Source organism: Hypomesus nipponensis, chromosome 17, assembly GCF_054491055.1.
Source record: "Hypomesus nipponensis isolate SF chromosome 17, ASM5449105v1, whole genome shotgun sequence".
Taxonomy (NCBI): Eukaryota; Metazoa; Chordata; class Actinopteri; order Osmeriformes; family Osmeridae; genus Hypomesus; species Hypomesus nipponensis.
The window spans coordinates 20,290,001-20,317,260 of NC_140377.1; the positions used below are offsets into that span (position 1 = coordinate 20,290,001).

The 27,260-nt window shown below is 47.2% G+C and overlaps 1 protein-coding gene across 3 annotated transcripts; it reads right to left on the reverse strand.

Moving 5' to 3' along the window:
• Positions 1 to 11,428: 11,428 nt before the first annotated feature.
• On the reverse strand, positions 11,429 to 25,923 carry rgl3b (ral guanine nucleotide dissociation stimulator-like 3b). Of its 3 annotated transcripts, none has more exons than XM_084678502.1 (17): positions 25,538 to 25,923; positions 22,593 to 22,882; positions 21,257 to 21,301; positions 20,716 to 20,885; positions 20,062 to 20,213; positions 19,537 to 19,785; positions 19,149 to 19,252; positions 18,522 to 18,606; positions 17,331 to 17,402; positions 16,687 to 16,773; positions 16,364 to 16,396; positions 15,722 to 15,843; positions 15,453 to 15,542; positions 15,122 to 15,257; positions 14,001 to 14,342; positions 13,782 to 13,896; positions 11,429 to 13,312 (listed from the first exon to the last, which is right to left on the reverse strand). In XM_084678502.1, the coding sequence occupies exons 1-17, from the start codon at positions 25,559 to 25,561 to the stop codon at positions 13,176 to 13,178; spliced, it is 2,253 nt and encodes a 750-aa protein (XP_084534628.1). In that variant the 5' UTR covers positions 25,562 to 25,923; the 3' UTR covers positions 11,429 to 13,175. The 3 variants fall into 3 exon arrangements, with proteins under 3 accessions (XP_084534628.1, XP_084534627.1, XP_084534629.1); XM_084678501.1 differs by having other exon boundaries at positions 20,062 to 20,219; XM_084678503.1 differs by lacking the exon at positions 16,364 to 16,396 and having other exon boundaries at positions 20,062 to 20,219.
• Between the last annotated feature and the right edge of the window lie 1,337 nt (positions 25,924 to 27,260).

Sequence of the window (27,260 nt, forward strand, 5' to 3'; positions counted from 1 at the left end):
AAAATGTGTAGAGAAAAGAACTTTGGAGAAAGTTTTCCGCAGGTTCTGGTTGCGCAACGGCCAAGTTGGCTGGCAGAAAACGGAGTGTGCTTTCAAAGAGATAATGTGATAGCTGACATTCCAGAGAACCCACGCTTGTGCAAGGGGTACTGAAGTAGGCAGCTGTGTCATTACGAGGTCAGGTGTCCGAAAAAAGACCTCCCCTGTTTCCTCTACAGGGTCAGAGGTCACTGGAAAAGATAGACTCGACTGGCTTAGACAACCCACCTGTCCTAACCCCACGTGCTGCAGCTTAAACATTGAGGTCCAGACTAAATATAGATGCCGTGTAGTTGTGGTGTCAGTGTGCTTCCGGAGGGTCCTGGGTCTAGGGGTGCTGAGGTCTTGAGTTGGGTCTGACTGCTGGTGGTCTGATGTTGGCTGTAGCTCCGGGGCCACAAAGCGTTTTAGCACTAAAACCAGCTCCTACATCTGTGAAAAGTTAGGGGTGGTCAAGAGGACTCCAAAGTTACAAAGACCAAATCACAAACAATCCAAAAATGTCTGTTACTGGCAATTCGCCTTGGAACGTAAACATTTTAGAAAACATTTTGTGATAATGAGCTTTTGAAAAGGTATCGTTGGGTTATTATGATTGTAGTAGAGTTATCAGAGATGCAGTCACTTATAGAAACAACCCAGTAACACCGGAGATTAAGGTTGACAACTCTGCGCCACTTGGCCACAGGGAAAATGCAGCTCTGCAGCGCAGACGAACTTGGTATATCTCAGCCATCCGTTAGTAGAACACATAACATTCCATCAATATGCCCTCTGCAGACCCACATCGACAAATCATATGGCTGCCTTTATGCATAAATGCTATTTGTTTACGAGATGCACATATTTTTGTTTAATAAGTGACACAACCCACAACTAAACATCTTTATTTGAATATGCTTTGCATATCGTAGCATAATACCTTGTTCTACGATATTTCCATGATTAAATAATTGACAGAGACCCATCCCCTCTCAGCCAATCCCTGTGGGCATAGTTAGAAAGCTTGTTGACATCATCCATAGCAACAAGGTCAACCCAGCCCTTCGTCTCAGCTTAAAATCTCTCCCCATTCCTTCGTGAAAGTTCGTCGCAGCAGCTTTGTGAACATGTTTGAGGAGGAAACTCCTCGCTTACAACTATGACTGCTAATAAGGAGAACTCTTAGCAGGATCAAATGTTTTGTGAACAAGGCCGCTTGTCTTTGGTCCACCTCTCTTCTAACCCTCCTCACACCTCCTGCCTCTCCCCGTCTTCTTCTATTCCTCACTCCATGTCAACATTCTCTATTTGTCGCCTCTCTGCTTCGCTCCTCATCCTCCTCCCCTCTGCATCCTGTGACTACATGGACACGGTGTGCAGCACAGGAAAACAACCAGCCATTGAGTCAATGTGCAAATAAATGAAAAACCCTCATTCAGGAAACCCACTCCGGAGATGAGAGGGACTCCTTACAAAAACAGCTTCGCCGCTCTCAATGCACATGTAGGCTTCCTCAACAGCCATTAGCAGTCTGAATTTGGGCATAAGGAACGAGGGCAAATGAGTCAATGGAGGAAATGAAAAACCTGGTTGTGCACCAAGCCACTGACATGGGGAAGTTCTCAACCATAAGGTTTAACCGGGGTACAGGTTGGATGAGGTTTGGCCCCTTGAAGGCTACGCAGTCACCAGACGTCGACATCCTCTGATGAACCACCTTGAGCATCTGGTTCTTTCCAGACAGACTTGTGGGTCTATGCTGATCCTAAATGTGACCACTGCCCAAACTGCCGTTTGTGTGACCACTGCCCTGTGTAGGACTAACTGCCATAAATAGCGCTGATGCAGAACTCTGCTGATGTTCCAGTGGTGCAGAACTATGTACATAGGTAAGATTTCACTGACTGTTTGTCATTTTTTTTCTCATTGAACATTTGTATCAAGCTTACGCCCTGCACATGTCTGCATCACTCATCGCCTCTCTTGTTTGTTATTATATTCCAAATACTAATCCAGACACGAGGAGTCTGACACCAACCCGGCAGTCACCAGAGTTCTGCAAAACAATCTGACAAAGAGAAGAGGAACAAACCAGGTTAAAAGGGAGAAACCAAGCAACAGGTGTAAATGATGAAAGTAACGAGGTCATGAGCAGCCACAGTGACACACACACACAAACACACAAAGGGGGAGGGAGGCTGATTATCCTAGAGAAGTGACAAGTGTCCCAAGGTATCCCAAGGTCATCAGTGTCTTCAATGAGTGTTGTCAATGATATCCTAATGGATTCTTTCTTGTCCTTTTCAGGGAATGTGTTGCCACAGTCAGTACATCAAAAGTACATATGACCACACAGCATACAGCACAGCCTATGTTCTGTTTTGTGTTTGCGGAGGTAGGTATATGGGACACACCTTAGAGTCATTAATGATCTGCCCAAGGCTTTGTGTTGGTTTGGTAACAAGAGTGTCGTTCACAATAGCTGCCGTAGCAGACAGGGTGAATTCAGAGAAAAGTTCTCCTGTTCTCCTCCCTTAAAATCCCATACACAGATAAGTATAGCCTACACACACACACACACACATTTAAACACACATACACATGGACACCTACACAAACACACACATATGGACACACACAAACACACCGGTTGCTTTCCGAGTTTCTGGGAAAGGATCAGGGAGTGTAGCATTTCTCTCCGGTGCCACGTGAGTTAAGTAGGGCAGTCAGCCAGAGGCAAGAGCACAAACACATGCTAACTCCATTACCTCATTCAGTAGATTACTGTCAACAGGCCCATCCGTCTGTCTAGATACACTTGTTCTGGAGACCAGTGACCCCACTGTGAGGGGTCAGGTGGAGTACAGGGTCCGGAGGCACCCTCTCCTGGGAGGTAGGCCTAAGGAGATGTCATTGATGGGATCAAGGACCCTTAATTGATGTGATCAGGAAAACAGGTGTAACTCATATTTTGGATTGTGCTTGCTTTAGTTTGAGAGTTTGGGAGTCAGATGGCTGAGCGGTGAGGGAGTCGGGCTAGTAATTGGAAGGTTGCTGGATCGATTCCCCGCCGTGCGGAACGACTCAAGTGTTGCTGCAGCTGTCCGTCTCAGCGTCTCATTTTTGCTGTCCTGCACCCGGGTGGGGAACATACTCTGTAACACATACTGTGACTGTTCTCCCTCACACTCTAACAGGGTCTCTGTTGGCTATATTTAGGCTGGGGTTGGGTCACTTTGCAGCCAGTGTCCCAGTGAGGTCGTGAAAGACCACAGGGACAAAAGGAGCGTTTCCCCGTACAGGTCAATTGTACAGCGTGTCGAAACGCGACGTGTCGAGGCGCTTGCGGACAGAATGACTGACAGGCTGAGAAACAGCCTCGTGGTAGCTGTTCACACTGCGAGAGACGGGGAGAGGGAGAGACAGATTGTCAAACGTGTCGACAGACAGTGGCCTGCGCAGAAAAACACCACAGAAGAAGAAAAAAAAAAGTGGACCTTGTCCCTCTTTATTGGGGGGACGGGACGAGGGGGGGTCTATGTACTGACACACTTACAGGAAAGGAGTCAGCTTACAAGCTGGGGCCTCCTCTCCCATTACTCCTCCCTCTCTCTCTTCTCTCATGCCTCCCCACTCTAATCGGGAGGGAGGGAGGGGGGAGGGAGGGAGGGTGTTTCCATGTGACAGGCTGCTCACATGCAGCCTGGGAGCAACGTGTTACAGTAACACCATGACGGGCGGGACTGGGGGGGGAGGAGGAGGTCAGGCGGTCACGTAAAGCTGCCCGGCCGAGGCCAGGAGAGGGAGCTGGATGGGGGAGGGTGAGGGGGGGGGGGTGCAGGAGAGGAATGGGAGCGAGCCGCAGGGAGTGGGGAAGCGACAGCTGTTGTCTGTGGTTGGCGTTTGACGGTGTCCGAGCTGGGAGACGTGTGCCGCCAACAGCACTGGCCCTCCCTGACGGGCGGTCTGGGTAGGCTGCCTCCGCCCCTCACTTTCACCCTCCTCTACACATCCACAGTTGTGGCCAGAGGTTTTGGCAGTGACAAATATTGTGTTTTGCCAAGTTTGCTGGTTCAGTATTTGAGGAAAATGTGTTCACATGTTTCTATAGAATACTGGAATACAATAAAGCACACTTCATACTTTTTTGGGGCAAACATTTTCAATCTATGCAAATAGTCCCCTCTTTTACAGCAGTCAGTCTGCTCTTAAAATCCAATCAGAATGATAGAGTGATTTCACCTGGCTAGAACTAGCCCACACTTTCCCCTGTGCTGATGATATGACTTACTGAAATTATGTTAGCAGTCATTTTATGCCAAGGCCCAGCAAGCTTTGCAAACACAAAATGTATGTCGCTCCCAATACTTTTGGCCATGGATGTACAGCCTGCGGTAAACCATCAGATGCGTTTACACCTGACACATCAAGATGCTCCAACAATAAACCCTGATTAGCGGTTAGCGGCCACACAGGCATGCACAGGGTGCAAAACGAGCGTACCCCAGCACATGCTGTCTGTGGATCCAGGTCAGATTGGGGTTGTGTTCGGGGGAGAATCAGTCAACAATCAACAGGCTTCACAGAAACAAGCAACGGCCAGCCAGCGTCTGCCTGAATCTCCAAGAGGATTTCACGCTTGAGGGAGAGGAGATAAGCTGGGATTTACGTCAGAGAGGGTATGAAGGTCATCGAACCTGCAAGACCAGGTTTCACTCATGGTTTGATAACAGAGACGACTGTGTAAACAATACTGCAGCTCATTTTCTAAGTGACCCCGGTTCAACCACTGGTAAATACTAGTTAAAATAGCACCGCCAGACAGCTTTTGAAAGAGCATGGGAACCGCATTGTTCGCACTGTGGTGACAGAGAAGAGGACATGGTTATGTGTGCGTTTGCACACACACACACACACAAAAGCAATAATACATGTGTGCAATGTCTCTCCCCTGCTGCGAGGCAGACATACTGTCCTTCTCGTATGAAATGAATGTCAGAGAGAGAGAGAGAGAGAGAGACAGGGAGAGAGAGAGGGAGAGAGAGAGAGAGAGAGAGAGAGAGAGAGAGGGAGGGAGTGTGTGTGTAACAGAGAGGGAGAGAGGCCAGCACGTGAAGGCAGAGTGAGTGTTGTCTGGGAGCCATGTGCTAGAGCCAAGCGTGTTGGTGTCAGAGAATTAGTCATACTCAAGTGGAGGAGGCTGTGCAGTTCAATTCACTCACACACACGCACGCACGCACACACACACACATGCACACACACACACAGCTAACAGAAAAAGCAGGAGAGAATGGAAAACCCATTAGCGAAACCAGGCAAATAGGACAACAAGGATGAGAAACATATCCGGTCTCTTATTCTCCTTTTCACTCTCGGCTACTAAAATAGAGACAATGTTCTGACCATGTTCTGCTCCTTCAACGAGGAGGGGAGGAGGAGCAGGCTGAGCAGCAGGCTGAGACACAGCAGGCCACTGGGGCAGAGTTCTCCCTGGCTGCTGTGGGCTGAACATGGAGCTCCGGAGGACATCTCCGACCTGGCTGGACAACCACCAGCCGAGGAGCCGGGGAGAGCACCGGTGTCAAATAGTATTTGTAAATACAGTCTATCACCCGATGTCACACTTTAAATGTATTTGACAAGGGCCGCTGTTAGGATTTGCCTTTGCTGGCTAGTAAGGGTGTGATAAAAGTCTTATTTCCTGTTTTGATACAGCTGTAAGCGGGACTCTTCAGTTGCGAAGGCAAACATGAGGTTGGGTTGGGATGTTACTGGGCCATAACAGCAGTGGTAACAGTACCACAGCACCAATAACACTTAGAAAGACTGCCTTTAATGACATGGTCGAGTTATAATGGTGCCTGTGCCACACTAGGGTTCCAGCAGAAAATGACAAAGATAAGAGGCTGAGAGGAAAAAAAACACCCTTATCTCTGGTCTTTCCTGCTCGGAACTCTTACTGACTAACTAGACTCTAATCATCTATGTGTGGGCATGTGATGTTTTGGGAATGGAGTATTCCAATGTGAAACCTCCACTGTAACGTGTGTGTGTGTGTGTGAGAGAGTGAGTGAGTGCGAAATCCACGTGTACATAAGTTAGTGTACAGTATATTTAAACCCCCAACCTCCTGGTCGAGAACAGGGAAGTAGGTGGTGTTCATGACCAGTGGTCTCGGCCACAAGCTGTGTGGCCTGGCTGGTTTATGACCAACTCGGCCTCCTCACAACGTCCACAGGCTCACACTTACCTCTAGAACGTTCCTCTGGTTCCAGGCCTCACGCTCACCTCTAGAACCTTCCTTCAGTTCAAGGGCACACACTGACCTCTAGAACCCTTCTCTGGTTCCAGGGCATACACCAACCTCTAGAACCTTCCTCCGTCCCGCAGTAGTAAAGTGGGTTTAATGGGGCAGTGTCATCTTCCACGGAGGAAGGCTTCGCCAGTATAAACACTGTTACAGAGAGATGACTGTGGATGATGACTCCTTGCAAGACCCAAATATGGTTACTTTCTGAGCTTCTCTCGGGGGCGAAGTGTGTATGATATGTGTATGAGTGTGTGTATGTGTGTGTATGACACACAGAGTATACACGGTAAGTAGTTCACATCCAAGGAGAGGCTGCAGAGGTCACCGAGGTCGCAAAGAAATGCCACACAGCGTTGCCGCGACACGGCTCAACCCCAAACCGTCCTCCACGGAAACACTTCCGAGCGCATGATGGGAAATGAGAAAAGCGATATGGTCGTATAAACGTTTCGCATCAACGCAGGGCTATTCAAAGTGCTCAGAGCACTTAACGCTGTCTGCAGGACGCACCAACATCATGTAAACAAGCACGTAACATCCACGGCTCTGTGAGGAAACCTGGGACAGCCTTGGCTTCACCAACACGAGGCTCTGTTTCACTGGGGTCAAACGAGGCGGAGATAATTGATTCCATCCGTTGACATCCATCCTCCCAATCATCAATCAAGCTTAAGAACCCAACGGACTAACTGTTCTCCTCACACGCGCGCGCATACCAATGAGCCGTTGTGGGCTGCTGTTCAACTGGCATGCAACCACCTTCCTGAGATTGGCTGTGATTAGGATACTTGAGCATCGGTTGAGAGGAACACTGATATACTAGATATGATGTGTGTAATATGCAGGTCACACATACACACACACTCACAGCTCAAGGCTGCATACATAATACATGAGAGTGTGTAAGTGGAGAGGCGTCCGGTTTCTCCTCCAGTACTGCTGACCTGGCATCTGAATTGTCTACTTCCACCGATCACTCACAGGACACACAAACCTACACACGCACACTCACACATACAATACTGCTGTCCTGCATTGTGATATACTGACATTTATATAAACCACTGTCTACTTCACATAAGTGGGCTAGCAAGATGGTACCATTGTTGGGCCAAGGAAAACAGTAACAATGGTTAGATTATTAGTTGCTGAAATTCCTGACACGAGACAGTGGCTTTAAAAAATCAATAAACTCCAGCCAACCATATCGAAGTCTGCTTGATTTTTGTCTTCTACAGTCCAACACCTTGAACATGTGTGTGTGTGAAAGGATGGATCAAATAAGCTTTTTTTTCCTTCTTTTTTTTTCCTTCCTTGGAAGAAATCGTGAATTGTAGAAATGACCCAACTATATGTTCCAACTACCAACTACGCCAAAAGAGAGGATTGAAGGTCTGAAATGACAGTGAGACAAACTTCCTGTGATTTGTCCTGTGGACATTTAGTTATGCAGGTGCATGTCCTTTCACTGCTGCTCTCGGAACACACACTTGGTCTGGGGTTTGACTGCCTCTTGGTGGCGAAAAGTTGCAAATAGACTTCATGGGCCACAGCCTCTGATCAGACAATTGTACAGTGACGCACATTTGGGTTTGATGCCGCTTAGTGGCAATACTTCGCATAACACTGACAACCCCAGGAAAAATGTGGATTCAATGAAGAACTTTGCGAAAATATCACCCTCAACCTTTTCCCCATGAGCATTTCTTTTGAAATTTGAATGACATGGCTGACATATTTGTAACGTGGTGTGACGGTTCTTGTTCTTCTAGACGGTTCTAGAAGTTATGGGACCCTAACCCAAATGAACATGAGCTCTGTCAAACCTTTGCATGTGAAGGCAGAGGGTTAGTGTGTGTGGAGAAAGAAGTCTTGTCTGCAGGGGGCAGTCAAGTCCAGTCCAAGTTAAGCTCACAGGCAGAAGCTGCAATGGGCCTACTCTAGTAAGTGCATACAATGATTTTGCACAGAATGATATACGTTTATGTGGGGAAAAAAATGTAATGGTGCCTTTAAGTTCCTACTTGCAGCAGCAGTTTTGTTAATAGTTTGCACACCACACTTTACACTCCAACGGACCATGGGCTGAAAAAGACCACTTGACTAAATCATATTTTCTTTGCCCCAATTACCAATCCTCACATATTTGTCACGTCATCTCTACACTTTAAATAACTTTTACTTGCAAACATTGATGAATATGTGAGAATCACACAACTGACATATATGTGTAGTTTAGGATGCTGTATTTTTACGTGTCTCCCACTATCTTTAAGATGACGTCCCTTGAAAGGTCAGTGATCTGATAGGACTGAGCATCTGGGCTATAAGACATTGTTTAACATGATTATACATAATCTAATCATGTTAGTTCAGAGATGACTGTAGCTTGGAAAAGGAAGGAGCGAGTGAGGGTGAAGGGAAGGATGCTCATCCAGAATATTCAAACAGTGCCAGTCTGGGTTTACCCCTAACCTTAACCCTCTGTACAACACAGACAGCTATACTCTCTAGCTCTGAAGCCCGCACGACTGTCCAACGAAAAGGTCGACTTCACAACAACGTTGTGCAATACATGACGCAGATCATGTATATGGGGAAAAAAGAAAGAAATGTGAATGAAAAGCACAATGGGTCTTCATTCATGGATCAGATTGTGTGTATCAATTAATTATTCTGCTGATGAATCGTCCTTTTTTTGTGATTCAATGTCCAGAGTCCAGATCTGGATGATGCAAACACAAGAATGGGAAATATAGGAAAACTGAGGAAAGACATGAGGTGAAGGTTGTGACTGGTAGTAACTCCCAAGGCTTTTAAGAGTTATTACATTTAGTGTGTGGCAGAAAACGCACAAGTGCTTTTTCAATGCTTGGTTTGTTATTAAAAAAATCCAGCGTCTGTCACAGACTCATCGTGAAATGCCAAAAGCGTTTTAGTGAAGACGTCAACCTCGACATGAATGCTGCTCGGCTTGCCATGAGCTTAAACATCTTCAGCCTGACGCAGTCCCAGCCAGCTCTAATCCAGCCTCCTTGATCAGATGTAGCATACAGAGAAGGTATGATATTTCACCTGAGAGAAGGTATGATATTTCACCTGAGAGAAGGTATGATATTTCACCTGAGAGAAGGTATAATATTTCAGATCTGGAGAGGAATGCAGCCCCGGTACATCTGCCCCTGTTTTTTAACGAGAGAATACTATGTCCATAACTACCTTGATGAGGTACGTGCCGAGCCTTCTTGCAGGATGATTTTGGATGAATTATGTCCATTGTTAATTCAAATAACCTGATTTGGCATTTTGCAAATGCTATGAGGAAATACCTTACATGTGTATTCATTCTGTAGGAATGGAACACATCCCCCTCAAGCAGGATGGATGAAACCACCACTTTGACAGAAGTGTTGGGTGTGGCCCAGTCGTTACAGTAGCTGACAGGGCTCCCTTTCCTCTTCAGCGTGGAGTGTCCCAAACCAATATCCACGTAAGGCCATCGATGGAACGTGACATGTTCAGACTGACAAGCTGCAATAAAGGAGGGTCTGTCCCACTGCCAGCCGTCGTTGTGTGAATGTTTTTTCAACTTTGTGGAGGCAATTCGAAACAAAGATCTCAGCTGACAGAGATGTCATTAAAGTGAATTCATGTCGGTGCTGATTATTGTTTTTCTTTTTTAGACATGAATTAAACTGGTGCACAACGCCAGTGATGCAGTCGATGAATAAGATGTCAGCGAAACGCACAAATAGGGATTCCTGGAATTATAAATAAGGCACAGTCCCCACAATGATGTCTGTGACACACACATATTACTGGAATTATAGATAGTGCAGTGCCTGTGATGCAGCTGCTGATGACTTCTTCTCAGTGGTTTTGCTACTTACATTTCACAGGTCACAAATGAGAATCTCTGTGGGCTACTTGTTCAACATCATCTATTCTAATCAATTTGCCAATGCTGTGGTAGCTACATTCATGCAGATGATGAAGTAGCCATCATTTGTCTACCGTTTCCTACGTTATCAATTACTTATGTTACATTGATCAAAAAGTATTATTTGGTTCTGTTAAATTTTTACCACCACAAACATTTAATTCATAATGTAAGTTATTACATGTACAGTGATTGAGCCAGCTGTCATAATTGTAGGCCTAATTCCCCATAGGCTATAGCGCCTGCATGTACAGTTCTGCCGACCAAGGAGGCTAAACTGGTAGGAATAGTGCCCATGTCTGCGATGCAACTGGTGATTACGTGTAGTTGATTTAGTGTTAAGAATTTGTCCACATTTGCAATGTGCAGGCAGTTTTGACATCAGTAAGCACATTAATTTATGTAACAAAATTGACTGATTTATACCTAAAGTATATCCTCTTCATATAGTCATCCTGTTAGCTAGTCAGCATTTACCTAGCCAAGAAACCCCTATGAAAGCAGAGATTCAATTTTATGCAAGCAGTCAGCACTAACCTGGCCATATAGGTTGTAAAAGATCATTTGCTTTTAAATATATATATTTTTTTAATGGCATTTAATTGTTCATTAACTAAACAGAATTCACTGATCCTAGTGTACCTGCTAGTGAAGCATGTGTGAGGGATGACCAGAGGACCAATTACAGTGAAGGGGCGAGGACCAATCAGAGTGAAGGAGCTTGGATAAATTCCCATGATGCCAGTGGACAGGGGCGCCGCCAGGAATTTGGGGCCTCGTGAAAAAACCCCCACATCATTTCTATTTGGTTTTCAATTTTTTGGGGCCACTGTCAGTCAGGGGACCTTAAAATCATCATAACTTTTCCCCCCTATACGGCACCCCTGCCCGTTGAGGTAAATGAAAGATGGGCATTGTTGTTGAAAATGTTAAAATGCTGCTCCAAACAAAGTCAACGGCGGCACTGCACTGCGTTGGATTATAAAAAAGACACCTGGAAATGTCGAACTTTGCCGAGAGCACGGTTCTATGTAGGCCTTTAGTTTTTACTATTTGTTCACATATTTTGTTGTAAATTATTCATCATTATTGTGATTAATGCAGACTGTAAAAGCACTTATCTTTACTGAATCTATAGGTCATCTATAATAACACCGTTATTATTGGAAACTCTTGGTATAATTCAATATTCATATACAATTTATATGAATATATAATAAGAATAATAATTAAACATTAATTATATTATTGTGGTTAAATGACAAATGCAACAGACACATTTTGGGGTCTAAAAATAACAATTTCTTGTCAGAGTTGGACTGTTGTTTTGTTGACAGAATGTTGTATGACTGATTTGTGTCAACTGATTTGAATTACTTAGCTCTCATTGGCCTGACATGCCCTATTACCCGGATCATAAATCAAACAATCTACATTTAAAAACGACATAAATTTTGACCTCACTTCATTTCAATTCCATTAAAATCAGTTTTGGTAAATTCAAGAAAACTCAGTGAAAGTTTGTTTGTGTTAAATTAATAGGTTCCACACAGTTGTACTGTACACATCTTGAACGTCATCGAGGACCATATATATAAATAACAATGCACAACAATGTAAAAACATAATATTGAAACTAATCAACTGGCAACCAATCACTAATTACATTAACACTGAAATGCAGCACTCTACTGTCGTCCAATCAAACAAAGCACACCTGATTCTGGCCACCATTCTAATCCCTAGAAATGTGACAGTCACCTGTGTTCTCTTGGCTCAGTTCTCTACAGTCCTCTATTATCCATTTCTGCTACATCAGCGTTTCTGCTCTCGGCCTGTCTACTAAGTGGATCTATGTAGCTGGAATGTCATCCAGCTTGTCAGGCCAGACATTCCTCTCTGTCTCTCTCTCTCCCCCCCCCGCACACGATCGGTATCGACAGATCGGAACAGAACTAATGTGGCGAGAACATTCCCATCCACCTCTCAGGTGGCACGTCCTCTAGACCCGGGACCAGACCAGGGACCAGACCTGGGCCACATCACGTCTGAGCTGGAGGCTCCCTGCTCTCAGCAGAACTTGCCCCGGCATACTTCTACCATCGGTGAAGACCCAAAATATAAACTCCTTACACTTGGATATACTTGACTAGGTCGAGCTCCAGCTGGCTGGTTGTCTTGTGTGAGCAGAGGTCTGTGTGTCTGTCCATCTGTCTGTTTGTCTGTCTGTGTGTGGCTCCTGTCGCTACATTAAAATAGTATCAAAGTGTCCTTCACTCTGAGTCTTGCCTCTGTCCCTTTCCAGACCCCAAGGTTAGGACCGGTAAGGTATGTTCTTCTCCCAGTTGGGAAACTGTCAGTCAAATGCTCTTAATGTTCATTTACAAGCCTGGCACCGGTCATTCACCCACGCTCCACTGGCGAAATTGGGGGTTGTTGAAAGAGGAGACAAAAATGGGAAACAACCTGTGTGTGTTTGTGTGTGTCTAAAAGCAGTCCAATATCCTGCTGTTTGTCGATGCCATGCGACTCATGTTCCAGGGCTGCCTGACGCCCTGAGGGGGGAAGTCAAACACTTCAAATGGAATGCTGTGTTCTAGTCTTGTTTCCAGGGGCGTTGGAAGTCACGTACACTAGTCTCCACCAATCATTCAAGAAGGTTCTGTTCAAGGGGTGTGACAGCTGCACTCATCCCATACATTCTCCAGAAAGTGCCATCTTCTCGCCCGCTTCCTCCGCAGTCCTCAAGGGCTCTCGCATTCTACCGTTCAGGACTTCAAACGGACGTTTGTCCGTCTTGAAAACGGATAAATCGTCTTTTTACAAATTCTAAAATGTCAAGTCTCTAGCTGTCCTGTGTTGCTTCGGCTCACGTTGCACGGCCACTCCTCGCCACAGGGGGCGCTACTTTGTGTAGCGACCCAGACTTGAGGTGGCACACAGGGGCTTCTTCTTGCCTTGACACTGGCGCAGGACAAAGTCGTAGTTGGCTGAGGTTGACATGGCATAGAACACGTTGGCCTTTTCCGGGATGAGCAGCTCTGGAGATGAGAGCAGGAGTGGATATGAAAGTGGAAGCACACACAATCAATGGAAAGCAGTATCTTCAACAACATCACTCATCCAGAACAGAACACTGCCATGTTTACTACTGCATTGGTTTGAGCATTTAAGCAAAGGTTAAATCAATGCAATGCATTTTATAGGCAATGCATCGTTGTGCTGGGAAAAAGCTCCCTGCTCAAGCATACACACATTTATATGAATGGTTAAGATGTTCATTATATCCACCTTTCACCTGCAGACAGTAAAGATAGAGGGATTTGTATCAGGCCAGCTGAACTCTTCTAGCTCATTAGTAACAAACTGCCTAAACGTCCGTTTTTAAGATGTGTCGCGATTTGTGGCCATCATCCAAGAATGTCTTGAATGATAGGCCTTTTGAGTCACTGAAACTGGTGTGAGTGAGACTTCCTGCAGCGCCAGTCAGGTGTTCCTGGCCCGCCTCACCTCTCTCTCCTGAGATGATCTGAGTGAGACTGAAGTCCTGACTGCTCATGTGCTCCAGGTGGTGCTTCTCCAGGGCTCTCTGGATCACCTGGGGCGTTTTGTCCTGACTGGTCAGCTGGAACACACACACACACACACGAGCCATTAAGCATGGACGAACGACTCGATGCAGGATTGTCCAGTAGAACTCTATACAGTAGAACTCTACGCGGGACTCACCAGGATGCTCTTGTACATGTTGCCATTGTCGCTGCCACAGTCCACACTCAGCCTGATGATGCACGAGTCGGCCACCTGCCGATTGTAGAGGGGCAGGGAGGTCATGGAGATAGAGCGCTTGTGGTGGGAGGCCAGGGTGGGCTTGGCCCTGGGGGCGGCAGCAGGGGCAGGGGCTGGGGCAGGGGGGCAGAGGGGGGCCGGGGTGGAGAGGTCCGGCTGGGAGCTGGAGGAGGAGCTGAAGGGGACGGGGGAGTCCAGGGAGGAGGAGGGGAAGGGGACGGGGGAGTCCAGGGAGGAGGAGGGGAAGGTCTCGGCCACGTTCTGGCAGGAGCTGGACAGAGACTGGGAGGAGGGAGGAGGGGGGGGAGAGGAGAGGGGAGAGGGGAGAGAGAGAGGGCAAAGGGAGAGAGTGGGTCGGAGAGACAGACACACAGGGAGAGTACATCAATAAGGGCCATTAGGAACAGTGAATCTGTCCCACTTAGTGTAATGAGTTACCCAGTGTGAAGTATTGATATTCACACCACGGGGAACAAGAACAATATTGAGCCATGCTTCAGCAGAGGAGCAGCAGTCACTGAACACACACTCAGCCTCAAGGACCTCCTCCATTCACATTCCTCCGCTCAAGGACACGAGTTTCGATGGGATGTTGATGTGGCGGGGGTGACGAATGGGGCACGTTACGTAAACATCTTGAGAGAAACACGCCTTATGTCTCTTTACGATACACTCCTTAGTTTGGCTTCAAAGTCTGTTTGGCTGCTGCCTGGGTGGACTGTCTGTGAGACCAAGGCGTGATTAATCCCAAACATGGGACGGCGTAGGGTCGAAAGAGCCTACAGTGTTAATAAACTAAAGGGAAAGAAAATAAATAAAGGGAGAGAAAGCTCGACAAACAGACAGAGACAGAGAGACAGAGACAGAGACAGAGACAGAGACAGAGACAGAGACAGAGACAGAGACAGAGACAGAGACAGAGACAGAGAGAGAGACAGAGAGAGAGAGAGAGAGAGAGAGACAGAGAGAGAGAGACAGAGAGAGAGAGACAGAGAGAGAGACAGAGAGACAGAGAGAAACAAGCACATGTTCGAGCAGCAGATGGTCAATTCTCTATTTACCAGCAGTCCTATTGAGGAGGCTGGCTGAGAGGGGCACAGGTCCTCCATCTCATCCATCCCACTGGATCCTGACGAGGACACGCTGATCTGGTCTGCGTGGGTCTTCCTTCCGGATTTTTCCGTCACCGTCAAGAACCTATGGCACGCACCGCAGAGGTGTGACCCAACTGCCTGCAACTATATACACAAGCTCAGAACTGTGCCAATGTGGGGTTGCTGCTGTTGCTAACTATTTGTCCTATTGTGTATCGTCTCAGTATGTCTTTCAAGTCGAGCGCATTGTTGTGTGTGAAGGTGGACCCCAGGAGCGGCCCAGGGACCGGGGACTCACGCGGAGAGCTTCTTGGAGAGAGTGCGGTGGCTCCAGGGTGTCTGGGAGCACAGGTCCACGGGAGGCTCCAGCCCTCGGGACAACTCATAGCTGGGTTAAAACACACACAGTTAGACACGCATATCCACACATACGAGGTCATCGATTCGTGTTTGTGCGGGTTCATATACATGTTCAGTCGTGTGGAGCCCGTTCAGACAGTCACAGAGTGTCTGGTGGCAGAGCAACAGTGGCTACTGGGGCAGGGCAGTGTAGTGGAGGTCCCTCACCTCTCCTGGTCGGAGAGGAGTTTCTCCTCCTGCAGCCAGGCTGCGATCCTGGGGTGGTGGGGGAGGTTGTACTGGGAGCAGGACCCCTGGAGCACACGGATCTGGGAGAGAATTTCAAACTCCTGGAGAGAGAGAGAGACAGAGACAGAGACAGAGACAGAGACAGAGACAGAGAGAGAGAGAGAGAGAGAGAGAGAGAAACAGAGGACACAGAGAGAGAGAGGGTTTGAGAGATACACAGAAATAGCGAGCGAGCAAGAATGATAGATTTACATCGAGAAAAAAAAAAAAAAAAAGCAGTGATCGAGACCGGAGCAAACAAGATCATCAGGAAGAAGAGAAGGGAACAGGTCATCGTCATGGACGTCACCTGCGCCGGTTACGCAACCCAGCCCCAACGAGAAACACCTGCCGACGCATGGAAAGGACCCAAGGCTACATCACAGACTGACAGCGAGGGCAGAGGCCATAAGGGGAACAGCGCACAAACGCCCCCGGACACCGAGGTGGGGCTGCCCCCTGCACTCTCGGCCCGGACGCGGCTCTGCTAGCGACAGGCGGAGAATGTACCTTCCATGCCGTGTGCACGACAAACACACCGACAGACTGAAAAGTGTGAGACGGGAAAGAGGACTAACTTACCCTCCTCCGTTTTTCAAAGTTGATGAGCCCCCCCTGTCAAGAGAAGAGCACGTGGTGAGACACGTCTGATTGACCACGCTACCCGTTTCAATGTAGCCTTCGATGACGTCCTCCCATTGGCTTCAGGAGCGTAGCCTCTGAACAGCGAGAATTCCGAGAGTCGAACCTTGATAGCGTTTTTAGCTTCAAAATGAGACGTTCTGCAGGTCTGGATCATGGCTTTGGAACTGGCCTTTGGAATTCTAATTTCTTAATTAAAGTCTCTTGAGGAGGACTACTGGGTTCTAGGTTCACGGTGTGTCTGGTGAAGCGCTCCTGCTCACCTCGACGCTGTCGGCCAGCGCCGTGTCCAGCATGGTGAGGACGGTCAGGTAGGTGCCCAGGTAGGGGACCACTCCGCTGGACGTACTCTAGAAACACACACACACACACACGGTAAACAGACAATGTCAGTGACGTTTTTCTAGTTGGAGAAAGTGCATAGAAAGCACCCAGAGGATTGACCTGAGCTGATTTTTACAGTCCTCCGAGACAAGGGATTCGGTGCCAATTGACACTTGTCTGCGGCGTCACATGCTAAAGATACTGTAGGGTTCATGCTACCACAGAACAATGGGGCTATTTAAAAGGAAAGTGGCTGTATTTAATATCCCATGTTTGGAAACATTCCCAACTGTGCTGGGGGAATTTGGCATGTGAAACCGGCGTCGAGAAATCCATCTTCCTTCCCTCTGTCCTCCATGACAGAGAGATGACAAGAAACCCTCAATGGTTTTGCTGACAGATCCAAAAGACTTGCTGGCATCCGTCAGGGTTCCTTCACTGCTACATCGCAAACTACCAGGCCAGAGTGAGTCTACAAACTAGGGTGATCCAGTATGGATGGTATGCCCTGTCTGCTAGAAAATACAGTCCATATGGACACAGTAGGCCTCTTACTCAGGCCTCACCATGAAGTATCTCTTACCATCTGTCTGGGCATGAGGCAGCGCTTGGATATCTTGGGAGAAATGTTATCCACGACAGGCAACAGGCCATCCTACAGAGGGGTCAGAGAGGAGCTATATTGAGTCTCAGTTTAGGGGCCCACATGGTTTATAGTCAGCCTGTCAATCTTCAACAGCCTGTCACCATAGCTCACTGCCCCAGTTCTGCCAGCCAGGCAGGCGCACACACACAGGAACTCAGGAACTCAAAGGAGTGAAAGAGTAAGTAACGGTGGTTGACTTCAGCTGTGGAAAAGGTAGAGCTGAAGTAAAGCTCTTGCTTATTGTATGCACTCCCTCACCACCCGGTTTCATTCTGTTAAAGGCTGATGGGGTTAATGTGTAATCTATATTCAGTCGAGTTGGGTAACAGCCAACGGTGATTCCAATACCATACATATATATTAATATATATTGCATACATATAGATATAATAATATATATTATGATAAGAAGACGACATGTAATAATAATAATAACAACAATAATATATATATATATTATATACACGCACAACATCATGTTGTTATTATACATTTGGTGACAGATGGCAAGACTTAGCTGTAGACCCCCTGGCCAACAATGACCAGTCAAAGTGTGTGACAATGACAAGTCGGTTTTAAGCAAAGAACATCGAGTTAAAAACATTGTTCAGCACAAGTACGTGTGATGCTATTGACTCCGCTAAAACATTTTGAGCAAGCAACACCTGAGACTGATTAACTCAAATAGAACACTAGACTTGAGAGTGGGATGGATAGACTGGGTTAAAAGTGTGACATGTTCCAGCATTTCCATGGAAACCAGTTGTGATCCATGTTTAGTTGATAACATAATGTACTTAAGGGTGATTGTGTGAAAGTGACAATTAGCTAAGTGTTGACTTAACTCCTTTCACTTGACTTCATTAGACCCGAGGCCAAACTGACATGAATGCAGAGCCGGAACACTCTTTATGTGTGTGCTTTGGAACAGTAGATCAACATGAAGTCAACGGTTAGTGAACACTGAAACATTAACTGAAGACGGGATTTGTTTGAAGAAGTTGCGAAACGTATCAGAGTGGAAAGGTTTGGAAATGTAAACCCCAAAAATGGTTTACTAAACATCTCCCCTGTCTCCCCTCCAAGTTGTGTAATACTTGTGTTGTCCTGTCGCTCTTCCAGGCTCACCTCTTGAAGGATCTCTCGGTTGGTCAGGACACAGTTCTCATCAGGAAAGGTCTCCCACAGGTTGTCAAAGGTGGAGATGCTCTCTCTGAAGAGGAACAGGACAAATAACCCATCATTACGTCACTCAACTCAAATACAGACCTCATGGGGATTTATGAGAATATGGTCCAATTATCCATGAAATATACCAAGGTAAGGTAGTAACCTTGGGTTGGGCCCGATGTCAGCGAAAATAACGTAGGTCCTCTCAGGGTCCCTTCCCCAGCTGTCTGAGGCTTATAATCCCAGTGATAAGGGGTCATAGCTCTTGTTAAAGAGGTGATACTGCAGATACTACGTAACTGCATTACGAAATCACTGGCTCTTTACCTGCCTGAGTTTAGCTAAACCCAGGTACTGGCAGCCAAGTGGACAACTGCGGAAAAGTCCACAGTGACTACTGGTATATTTCCAATGAAACAACTCCCAAAAAGTATCTCTAATATGTAGTCAAATCGATAATTGGTGATTAAACTGGGTTATTCTCGTATTTATATTTGAAGGGATTTGAACCCTTGACCTTGTGTATCGGGACCTAAACTACCCCTACAGGACCACTTATTTCGGAGTCATCTCCCACACTCGTACCTGCTGACAGCTGCCCAGGTCTTCCCGAGTCTGTAGACGGCGTTGGACTGCAAGGCTGACAGGATGGCCTTTAGCGAGGAGAAGTTCTTCAGCTGTCGACACTCCTTCGGGAGGAAAACAGTAACGGGCTGAAACTCGGATAGCAGTAAATTCATTGCAAACACACCTAAGTGAGTCTTTGGGACTTTACTGAAGCAATTAGGGTTCCAAAGAGAAGTCCTCAGTCTCCAGAACATTCAAAAAGATGGAAATGACAATGGTCTCAAAAAGGAACGTTGTATAATCCAAGTATCAAGCCTCAAAGCAGCTTCTGTACAGTACAGACTGCCACGTCCAGCCAGAGAGGCCTAAACACAGTCCTCGCGCAGACCTGCGTCCCCATCCTCACCTGCGCGACCCTGATCCACTTCTCGATGACGCGGGCCCTCTGGGCGGGGCCGGACGCTGCCCGGCGGGGGCAGGCGGGGCTGCCGGAGGGGCAGGCAGACGGGCAGAGCAGGGAGGTGATGACCCGGTTGGTGACGGCGTTGAACTGGGAGATGGTGGCGCTGATGGTGGGAGAGAGGTTCTCCTTCTTGTCCCTCTGAGACCAGACGCAGCCCAGACACTGGTATGGCAGCACGCGCACAAACAGCTCCTGGAGAGAGGGGAGGTGGAGAGGTATGACAAGTGCTAAATGCTAATGGATTAGCAAAGGGTCAAAATGCCGGTCTGGTTTATATCTAGATCTCATATCAATCCTATTATGTGTAGATAGCATGAAGATGTGATAATAAGGTAAGCTGCCTTACGTATCCAACAAGGACCAAGTAAGTAGGATCTATGACGTCTATCAATTCAGTTAGATTACATCAAGAGTTTATGGACTCTTCAATGTTTGAATAAGAAAATCTTTTTCTTGATTGACACCTACCGAGTCCATTCGGGTGAGCTGTTCTGCGATGCCCGTGACTGAGAAGTCCATGATGTCACTCTGATAAAGAGCGCTGTCGCAATCAGGACCTTCCTCACCAGACTCCTCCTCTTCCTGTTCCAACTCTCCCTGGGCTGCAGCCCTGTCAGCCTCTGTTTCTACGGAGACAAAAGACAAGGAAATCAGAAGGAAATACCAGATCAACCACCCGTGACCATTGAGGCCAGTCCTGGCAAGATCTGTGTTACATAAGCCTTGTTTAGTGGAGTTTTGGTTCGGTCAAACAACAAGTAATCTTTCAGTGTGATCAGAGACAGGATCTACAGTCATGCAAGCGCAATACAGTATTTGTATTTACATTTACATTTAGTCATTTAGCAGACGCTCTTATCCAGAGTGACTTACAGTAAGTACAGGGACATTCCCCCTGAGGCAAGTAGGGTGAAGTGCCTTGCCCAAGGACACGTCATTTTTGCACGGCCGGGAATCGAACCAGTGACCTTCTGATTACTAGCCTGATTCCCTAACCGCTCAGCCATCTGACTCCAGTATTTAAGGAAAAAAACGTTTTGAGGATCCTTAAATCACTCAAAGCTCTGTCGACACCAGCGTAGATTCGACGGAAAGAGGGCTAGCATTGAGTGGAGGCTGTACCGTTTTGCTGCAGTGTCCTGAGCAGAGCCTCAGCCCTGAGGGCCAGGGTGGAGAAGCCAGGCTGGGGCCTCAGGTGCTCCAACAGCAGCCTGAGGGAGGAGTGCTCTGGGGGGTCCCGGAAGTCCTCCCTGTAGTCCTCCAGCCAGGTCTGGATCAGAGTCTTCAGGGGGCTGGAGAGAGGGAGAGGAGAACAGTGCATCGTATACAAGTGTTACCATTTCATAACCAATCTAGAAATAGCAGGGGTAGATTTATGGGCAACACTTTAGATCCAGGTGCATGCTTGTTTATAAGTGAATAAGTTAATAGATCAAAAGGCCTTATTAAGTTAGGAAATGGTGTTAACACTTCTGAAATTGAATGAGCATTTCATAACGGCCTTATCTATTAACTAATGCTAATCATGCACCTGGAGCTAAAGTGTCGCCGATTTATGATAGAACTTGTGTTCTGGAAACAACAACATAGTGTGATTAAACCAGTTGATATCATCTAGAAAGTAAATGGAATTATGGGAAATGGAGTCTACAAGCTAACACACCTCATGTGGCATTCAGTGTTGTCCAGGTCTGAGGCAGCGTTTGGTCTGTGGGATCAAACATAGACACAGGAGGAGTCAGACACCGTAGGAGCGCCCAGTCACATTCTTTAGACGACCGGACTTTTTTTAACAAGCAAATTAAACAAAGTAACAAACCTTATGATTTTGCGAAGGAATGAAAAATGCATGGCTGACAATGATGATGATATTAATAATAATAATAACAACACAAATAAGGGTAATGGTGATCACAATAATTATAATAATAATTATGGGTAACATTAAAATAATAGGAATTTTACTGCAGATCCAGAGATTGCCTGTTCAAATCCCCCTACATGTCGCATTGGATAAACCTCAAATCACAATAGTTAAGAGGAGAAAAAAATGGAGTGGAAAATATTAGAGATATTGGATGTGATCTGATGTCATACGATCACATCCTCCTGACGACCTGAGAAGGGTTTTCTTGGCAGAGATCATGCACTACGGCTGCTGCGTTTGTCCCCCTGAAAGTGACCTGACCACTCGTCCCATCCTCCCTGTGAGGCCAAGTCAAACTGTTATCTTATTGACGGCAGGCAAGGTCATGGCCAGCGTCTAGGTGCTGATTATCAGCACATCAAAGATGCAGCAGAGATTAGAGGTCTGTCATAGAAACAGTAGACATTCCTCAATGACTTTGCATGAACAGCGTGAGGCGTTGGAAAAAAATATATTGTCAAATATATAGAGGAAGTCTGCTCTGTCATCTGGGTCTAACGCAACCTTCGGACGGCTAAATATGCCTCAATGCTATTTTGTTGATGTGGATACCAGGAATGTGTGTTGACGGAGGCGCCGTTTCTTCAAGGCGCCTAACAACAAAGGATGAAGATGAGAAGACTAGAAACACGACGCTAGTCACCCCGCGTCTCGCTACGGTTCAAAGGGAGAGATGGAAGGGAAGCATTCAGACAGAGAGCAAGCCCGAAGCTGAGAGACTGATCATGTAAATGCTGAATTTGAATGTGTGCTAGCGTCAACAATGCCAAGGGCCATCGTATTAGAACACTGTGTGTCTAGAGCACTAAGCATACTAACTAACTAGATTAGGAAATTAGATTATTTTTATGCAGTGAAGGGAAACATTTCAAGGTTAAGGGGATTTGGTTATGCAACCATGGCCATTTGTTATCATGGCATTCTTTGCATTGTAAGCTACCTACTGTTAGGATTTTTTTTTAGGATCTCTGAATTCTGGGAAGTGTTGTCTGATGCGCAAGAGTGTATGCCTGTGTGTGTGTGTGTGTGCGTGTGTATGTGTGTGTGGGGGGGGGGGAAGCCTGCAGCCTACCTCTGAAACAGCAGGTCTATGAGTGCCTTGGTACTGGTGAAGGTTCTGTACGTGGACAGGAAGATTCTGCCGTAGTCTGGTTCTGGGCAGCACGGGTCCTGCAGGTGGCAAATCAGCCGGTTCAGAGTGGCTGCTTTCAGCCGACGGACCTTGCAGGTCCGGTACTGGACGTAGGCCTGGCTGGGCTGGGCCTCAGTGGGGTTGGGGGGAGAAGGGACGGGCTCTCGACGCAGGGTGATCCCATACACCACCCCGTCCTCGCACTCCTCGCCCCACTCCTGCACGGGGTTCTAGGTAACAGGAAGCAGATGAAGAGGTGAGGGGTGAGACCTGCACGCTGACACGGTTCATGTTCGAGAAGCTCTCGTACGGAGAAAAACTGCTTTCTAAGGACCCAGATGCGGATCTGGCAACACTGGTGTTTGGGCAAACAACACTGGAGGTGATAATGTGTACGAGTTTATCAGCAACAAAACTGCTTGGTGGCTCCACTGGTACGCAATGGTGCGACAAGCCCCCATCGCCCCCATCCCCTGGCAGCATGGAGGCGGTACTGGCTGTTTGAAGGTAATAACAGTAGCACAACCACTACCCTGACAGGACAGACCATAATAGGCAGGTGATGGACCAGAAGCCCATGTTTAGGGTCTGTGACTAAGCCTGAGCGCTTAGCGTGTGAGGACTTCTCTGCGGTCAGCACGACTGAGTCGACATCTTTTGACAGTAGGCTGATGACAGCATACAAACCAGGGATCACACCTCATCCCCAGATACCTAGCAGGTTGCCAGGGGGACGGGATGGTCTCGATTATGGGTTGGAATAGTATTTCCTGTTGTAGTTTCCACAGGCACGGGGAAAGGGAACGAAGGAGGATTTGGGTTTTTAAGCCAGATCACACGGTTTCATCTCCAGGCTTGACGAGAGGCAGAGTGCTCATTAGCTACCGAACTCAATACAATCATTGACCCTCTCGCAATTGAACAGAGAGTGACTCATGCAGAGGTCCATTTGAATTTGAGCAGCCATGAAAAGAGCCGCCCTTCTTCATGGAGATGAAAGCTTTGCGGGACAAAGGGATGGCACCTGTGAGATCAGGCTGCTGAGGCAGAGACGAAGCGTAGTCCCTGTGGGACACACAAACAACCTCCATAAATCTGCATCCGTCCTCAAGTCGCTGTTCTTGCCGTGAAATCCAGCCCGTCACGCCTTGTCCATGCACTCTCTTCTCCCAGTCTTTCCGTATTCAAGCCCTCCACCTCGTCACCTTTATCTACTCAATCCCCCCCACACACACACTTCCACCCTCCTGCCCCGTCACCCCCCTCTTTCCTCCACAACAAACCCCACACGCACCTCCCATCCGCCCACCTCTTCCTTCCATGACCATGCGTGTTTGTGTGTGTGCATGCATGTACAATGTTCAGGCAACGGAGCGAGCGTGTGTGTTCTGTATACAGAGCGTGTGTGCACGTGTGTGTTCTGTAACCAGGGTGTATGTCTGTGTGTGTGTGTTCTAGCCTGTGTGTGTGTCCTCCTTCCCGACCTCTCCATTCCCAGAACTGTGTGGTTCTCATGACTTGATCTCATCTACATCATTCCCATCACAAGAATGAAGTTTCCCACACTGTACACTGTACACAACACAACGGATAATTGACACGAGTATGTACTGTAAACTAAAGCACAGTTCCTAGAAATGAAATGTGTCTGTTCAATTCTCTGTTGTGTTCTCGTCTGTTTCAAGTTTCCAGTTTTTTGGGGGGGTCAGGTGCACAGAACAACACAAGGTCCGACTGGGCACTGAAATTCTTGGGACAAGACAACGCAAGCGTCGTCTGTTTCTGTACATGACGCTCAACCGCAGTTCCAAACATGTCCCCGGCAACACCAGGACCGGCAACACTGATTGCATGCATTTGCAAACCACGCAAAGAAGACCACAACAAATGCAAAGTTCGGGGGCAACAGGAAACAACTAGGCCCGGATGAGAGAAGTCGAGGGCGCTTCGCGGAGCCGTCTAGTCACGCATACCACCAGGACCTTTGCAACCTTGGAGTCCCAGGCAGGGCTAAGACATTGCTGAGCAGTGGCCTTCGAACCACCTCTGCTACAGATACTGAGGCACCTCAGAGGCACCTTGGGCAAATGACAACTGCCGTTGCCAGGCTGGGGAGTAAAAGAGGGGGTTGCCGTGGAGGCTTGGCTCTGCCTGTGCGTCACAGCCTAATAATGATACACCTGACAAAGTACACGGGTCAACAGTAACACTTGTTGTCTACACTATGGACCGTGAAACCGCGGACCGTGCTGCAGACCAGTGGCCCACACCGCTGTCCTTCGTGCAATAGGCTAGGCCAAGAATTGGCCTGGGACCACACAAGCATGTTATATAGCTTTCATCTGGAATATTTCTCATTTGTTTGGGTCTGATTGAATGAGTACAACTTGAGGCTGTGAGATGGCCTGTCTGTCCCCAGATAACAGGTACTAACAACAGTCTCTCTGGCAGAGACAGATCATACACTGGTACAGTTCACCGGTGCATAGATGTGCATGCTGTGTGGGCCTGCTTTGAGTTTACATGTATTTAGTCTATGATGAAGAATTGCTATTCTATTTATTTGTGGCATGCATGTTCCACACAGCCGTATGGGAACCAGTCTCTCAAAGATTTAAGGACAACAGGTGTGTGGGGGTTGGGGGGGGGGGGGGGGGGTTGGGGGGGGGGGGGGGGATTGCATTCTACTTTTGGGAGACATTATGTTTCATGTTCTATTCCTGACGATAATGCAACGTAGGATTTATGAGATGTTGTCTGGAATGGACTACTTCAGACTACAATCATAATACAGTCACATTAAAAATGAAAACCTATGACAGTAAATGTGAAATACAACAAAAGGTATTAAAACATTATTGATTAAATTAAGAAATCCGGCTTACCATAGTTATCTCCCATTTCCCCATCTCGTCTGATCGTTTATGGAGTGACAGTTTCCATCTTGATAGACACTAGATCAACTAAAAATATCACGCATCCAACTCACGAGGTGACGCTAAGGCTGCATAATTAATACGAGTATTTTCAAATTCCCTCTTTTAAGCTACATCAATACGTGTAATAAAAATAAAACTTTTTTTTTTAAGCCTGCAACTTCTTTGTCACATATCACGTTCTTCACTGTGGGTAGCGCTCGGTTAGAAAGGGGCGGTTTGACATTTGTTCAATACGATACAAATTAACTCGCAACCTAAAAAGATCTGAGTCGGGTATGGCAGTCCTCTGATCTTCGCGACAAAGTTAACCTGACAAGCGCAAAACTTGACAGCCACACCTGAAAGTAGCTCTTTATAGAGTGGGTGGTGTCGGCGGGGGGAGTCTGCTTCTATGAGCAGAAGGGGGTGTGACTTTGACACTCCTCTCTGTGATAGGGTAGAGATTCATGTCCTTCGACAGTTTTTGAATCGCATGTTAAACACCGGGAAACTGAACAAATTATCTACTATACATTTATAGTCGATATGTTAATGCATTAAACATGGGCCTACTGAATATGGACGTGGCAAAGAGAAAACGTACAGTTTTCCAGGAATTAACACACAATGAGAGTAGCACACATAATTCACAAGTAATTCTATTCCTGACGGTCAAGATGAATATCTTTGTTCCTCGTGATCTCAGTTGCGTTTTATAGCAGGGATGGAAACACAACAAAGGCTTCACAGCTGATACATTTCCATGGATGTCGCTGGTCAGGTGATCAACAGAGTCCCAACTCTGGCCCTGCCTGTTGGTCCCTAGCTTTCCTCCTCTTACTATCCAGGTTGATGTCCCCCTGTCTGCACTGCTGACTGGGTGACCGTATGTACACAGTCCCAGGAGCCAAGCAGTAGCTTATGCTTCTTCCTGTTCCATTGTCTTGGATTTACATTTGTCTTTGTTCTTTTTCTTTCTTTTTTTTACCTGGTTTGTTTTTGTTCTGTCTTTTGTCGACCTGCACAGACAGCACTGACAGAATGAGCACAATGACTCATTAGAAGGAAAGAGGAGCACTCGATAATGTCTGCTTCCACACTTCTCTCCCTCCCTCTCCCTCTCCCTCTCCCTCTCCCTCTCCCTCTCCCTCTCCCTCTCCCTCTCCCTCTCCCTCTCCCTCTCCCTCTCCCTCTCCCTCTCCCTCTCCCTCTCCCCCTCCCTCTCCCTCTCTCTCCCTCTCTCTCCCTCTCCCTCTCTCTCTCTCTCCCTCTCTCTCTTTCTCCCTCTCTCTCCCAGCGGCCCCCTCTCTTTCTCTTCGACTGCGTGTCCCTGTGTCCGTCCATCTGTTTGACTCAAGTGACCAAAATTTGACACTGAATTGTGTTTAGGTGTCCGCACCATTTCTATCTTTCACTCCCAGAAAGAGTCTCTGGACCAGGGCCACCTCCACCCGAGATAGAACCCACCCACAGTTCTCTTGTGTCTTGGACAGTCCCGGCTCACGGCAGCCCAAACAGGCCAACACAACTGTGCGCACTGCCAACTCCGTGACACTGACAGGAATGAGACAACACGTGGATGTGAAGTGGTTCAGTCCTGCCTGAAGCGTTAGAACGCTCGAGTCACTTCGGCCTGAATTGGTGAATTGAGTTACCCCGTGTGGGTGTCAGATTGATCGTGACTCACGTG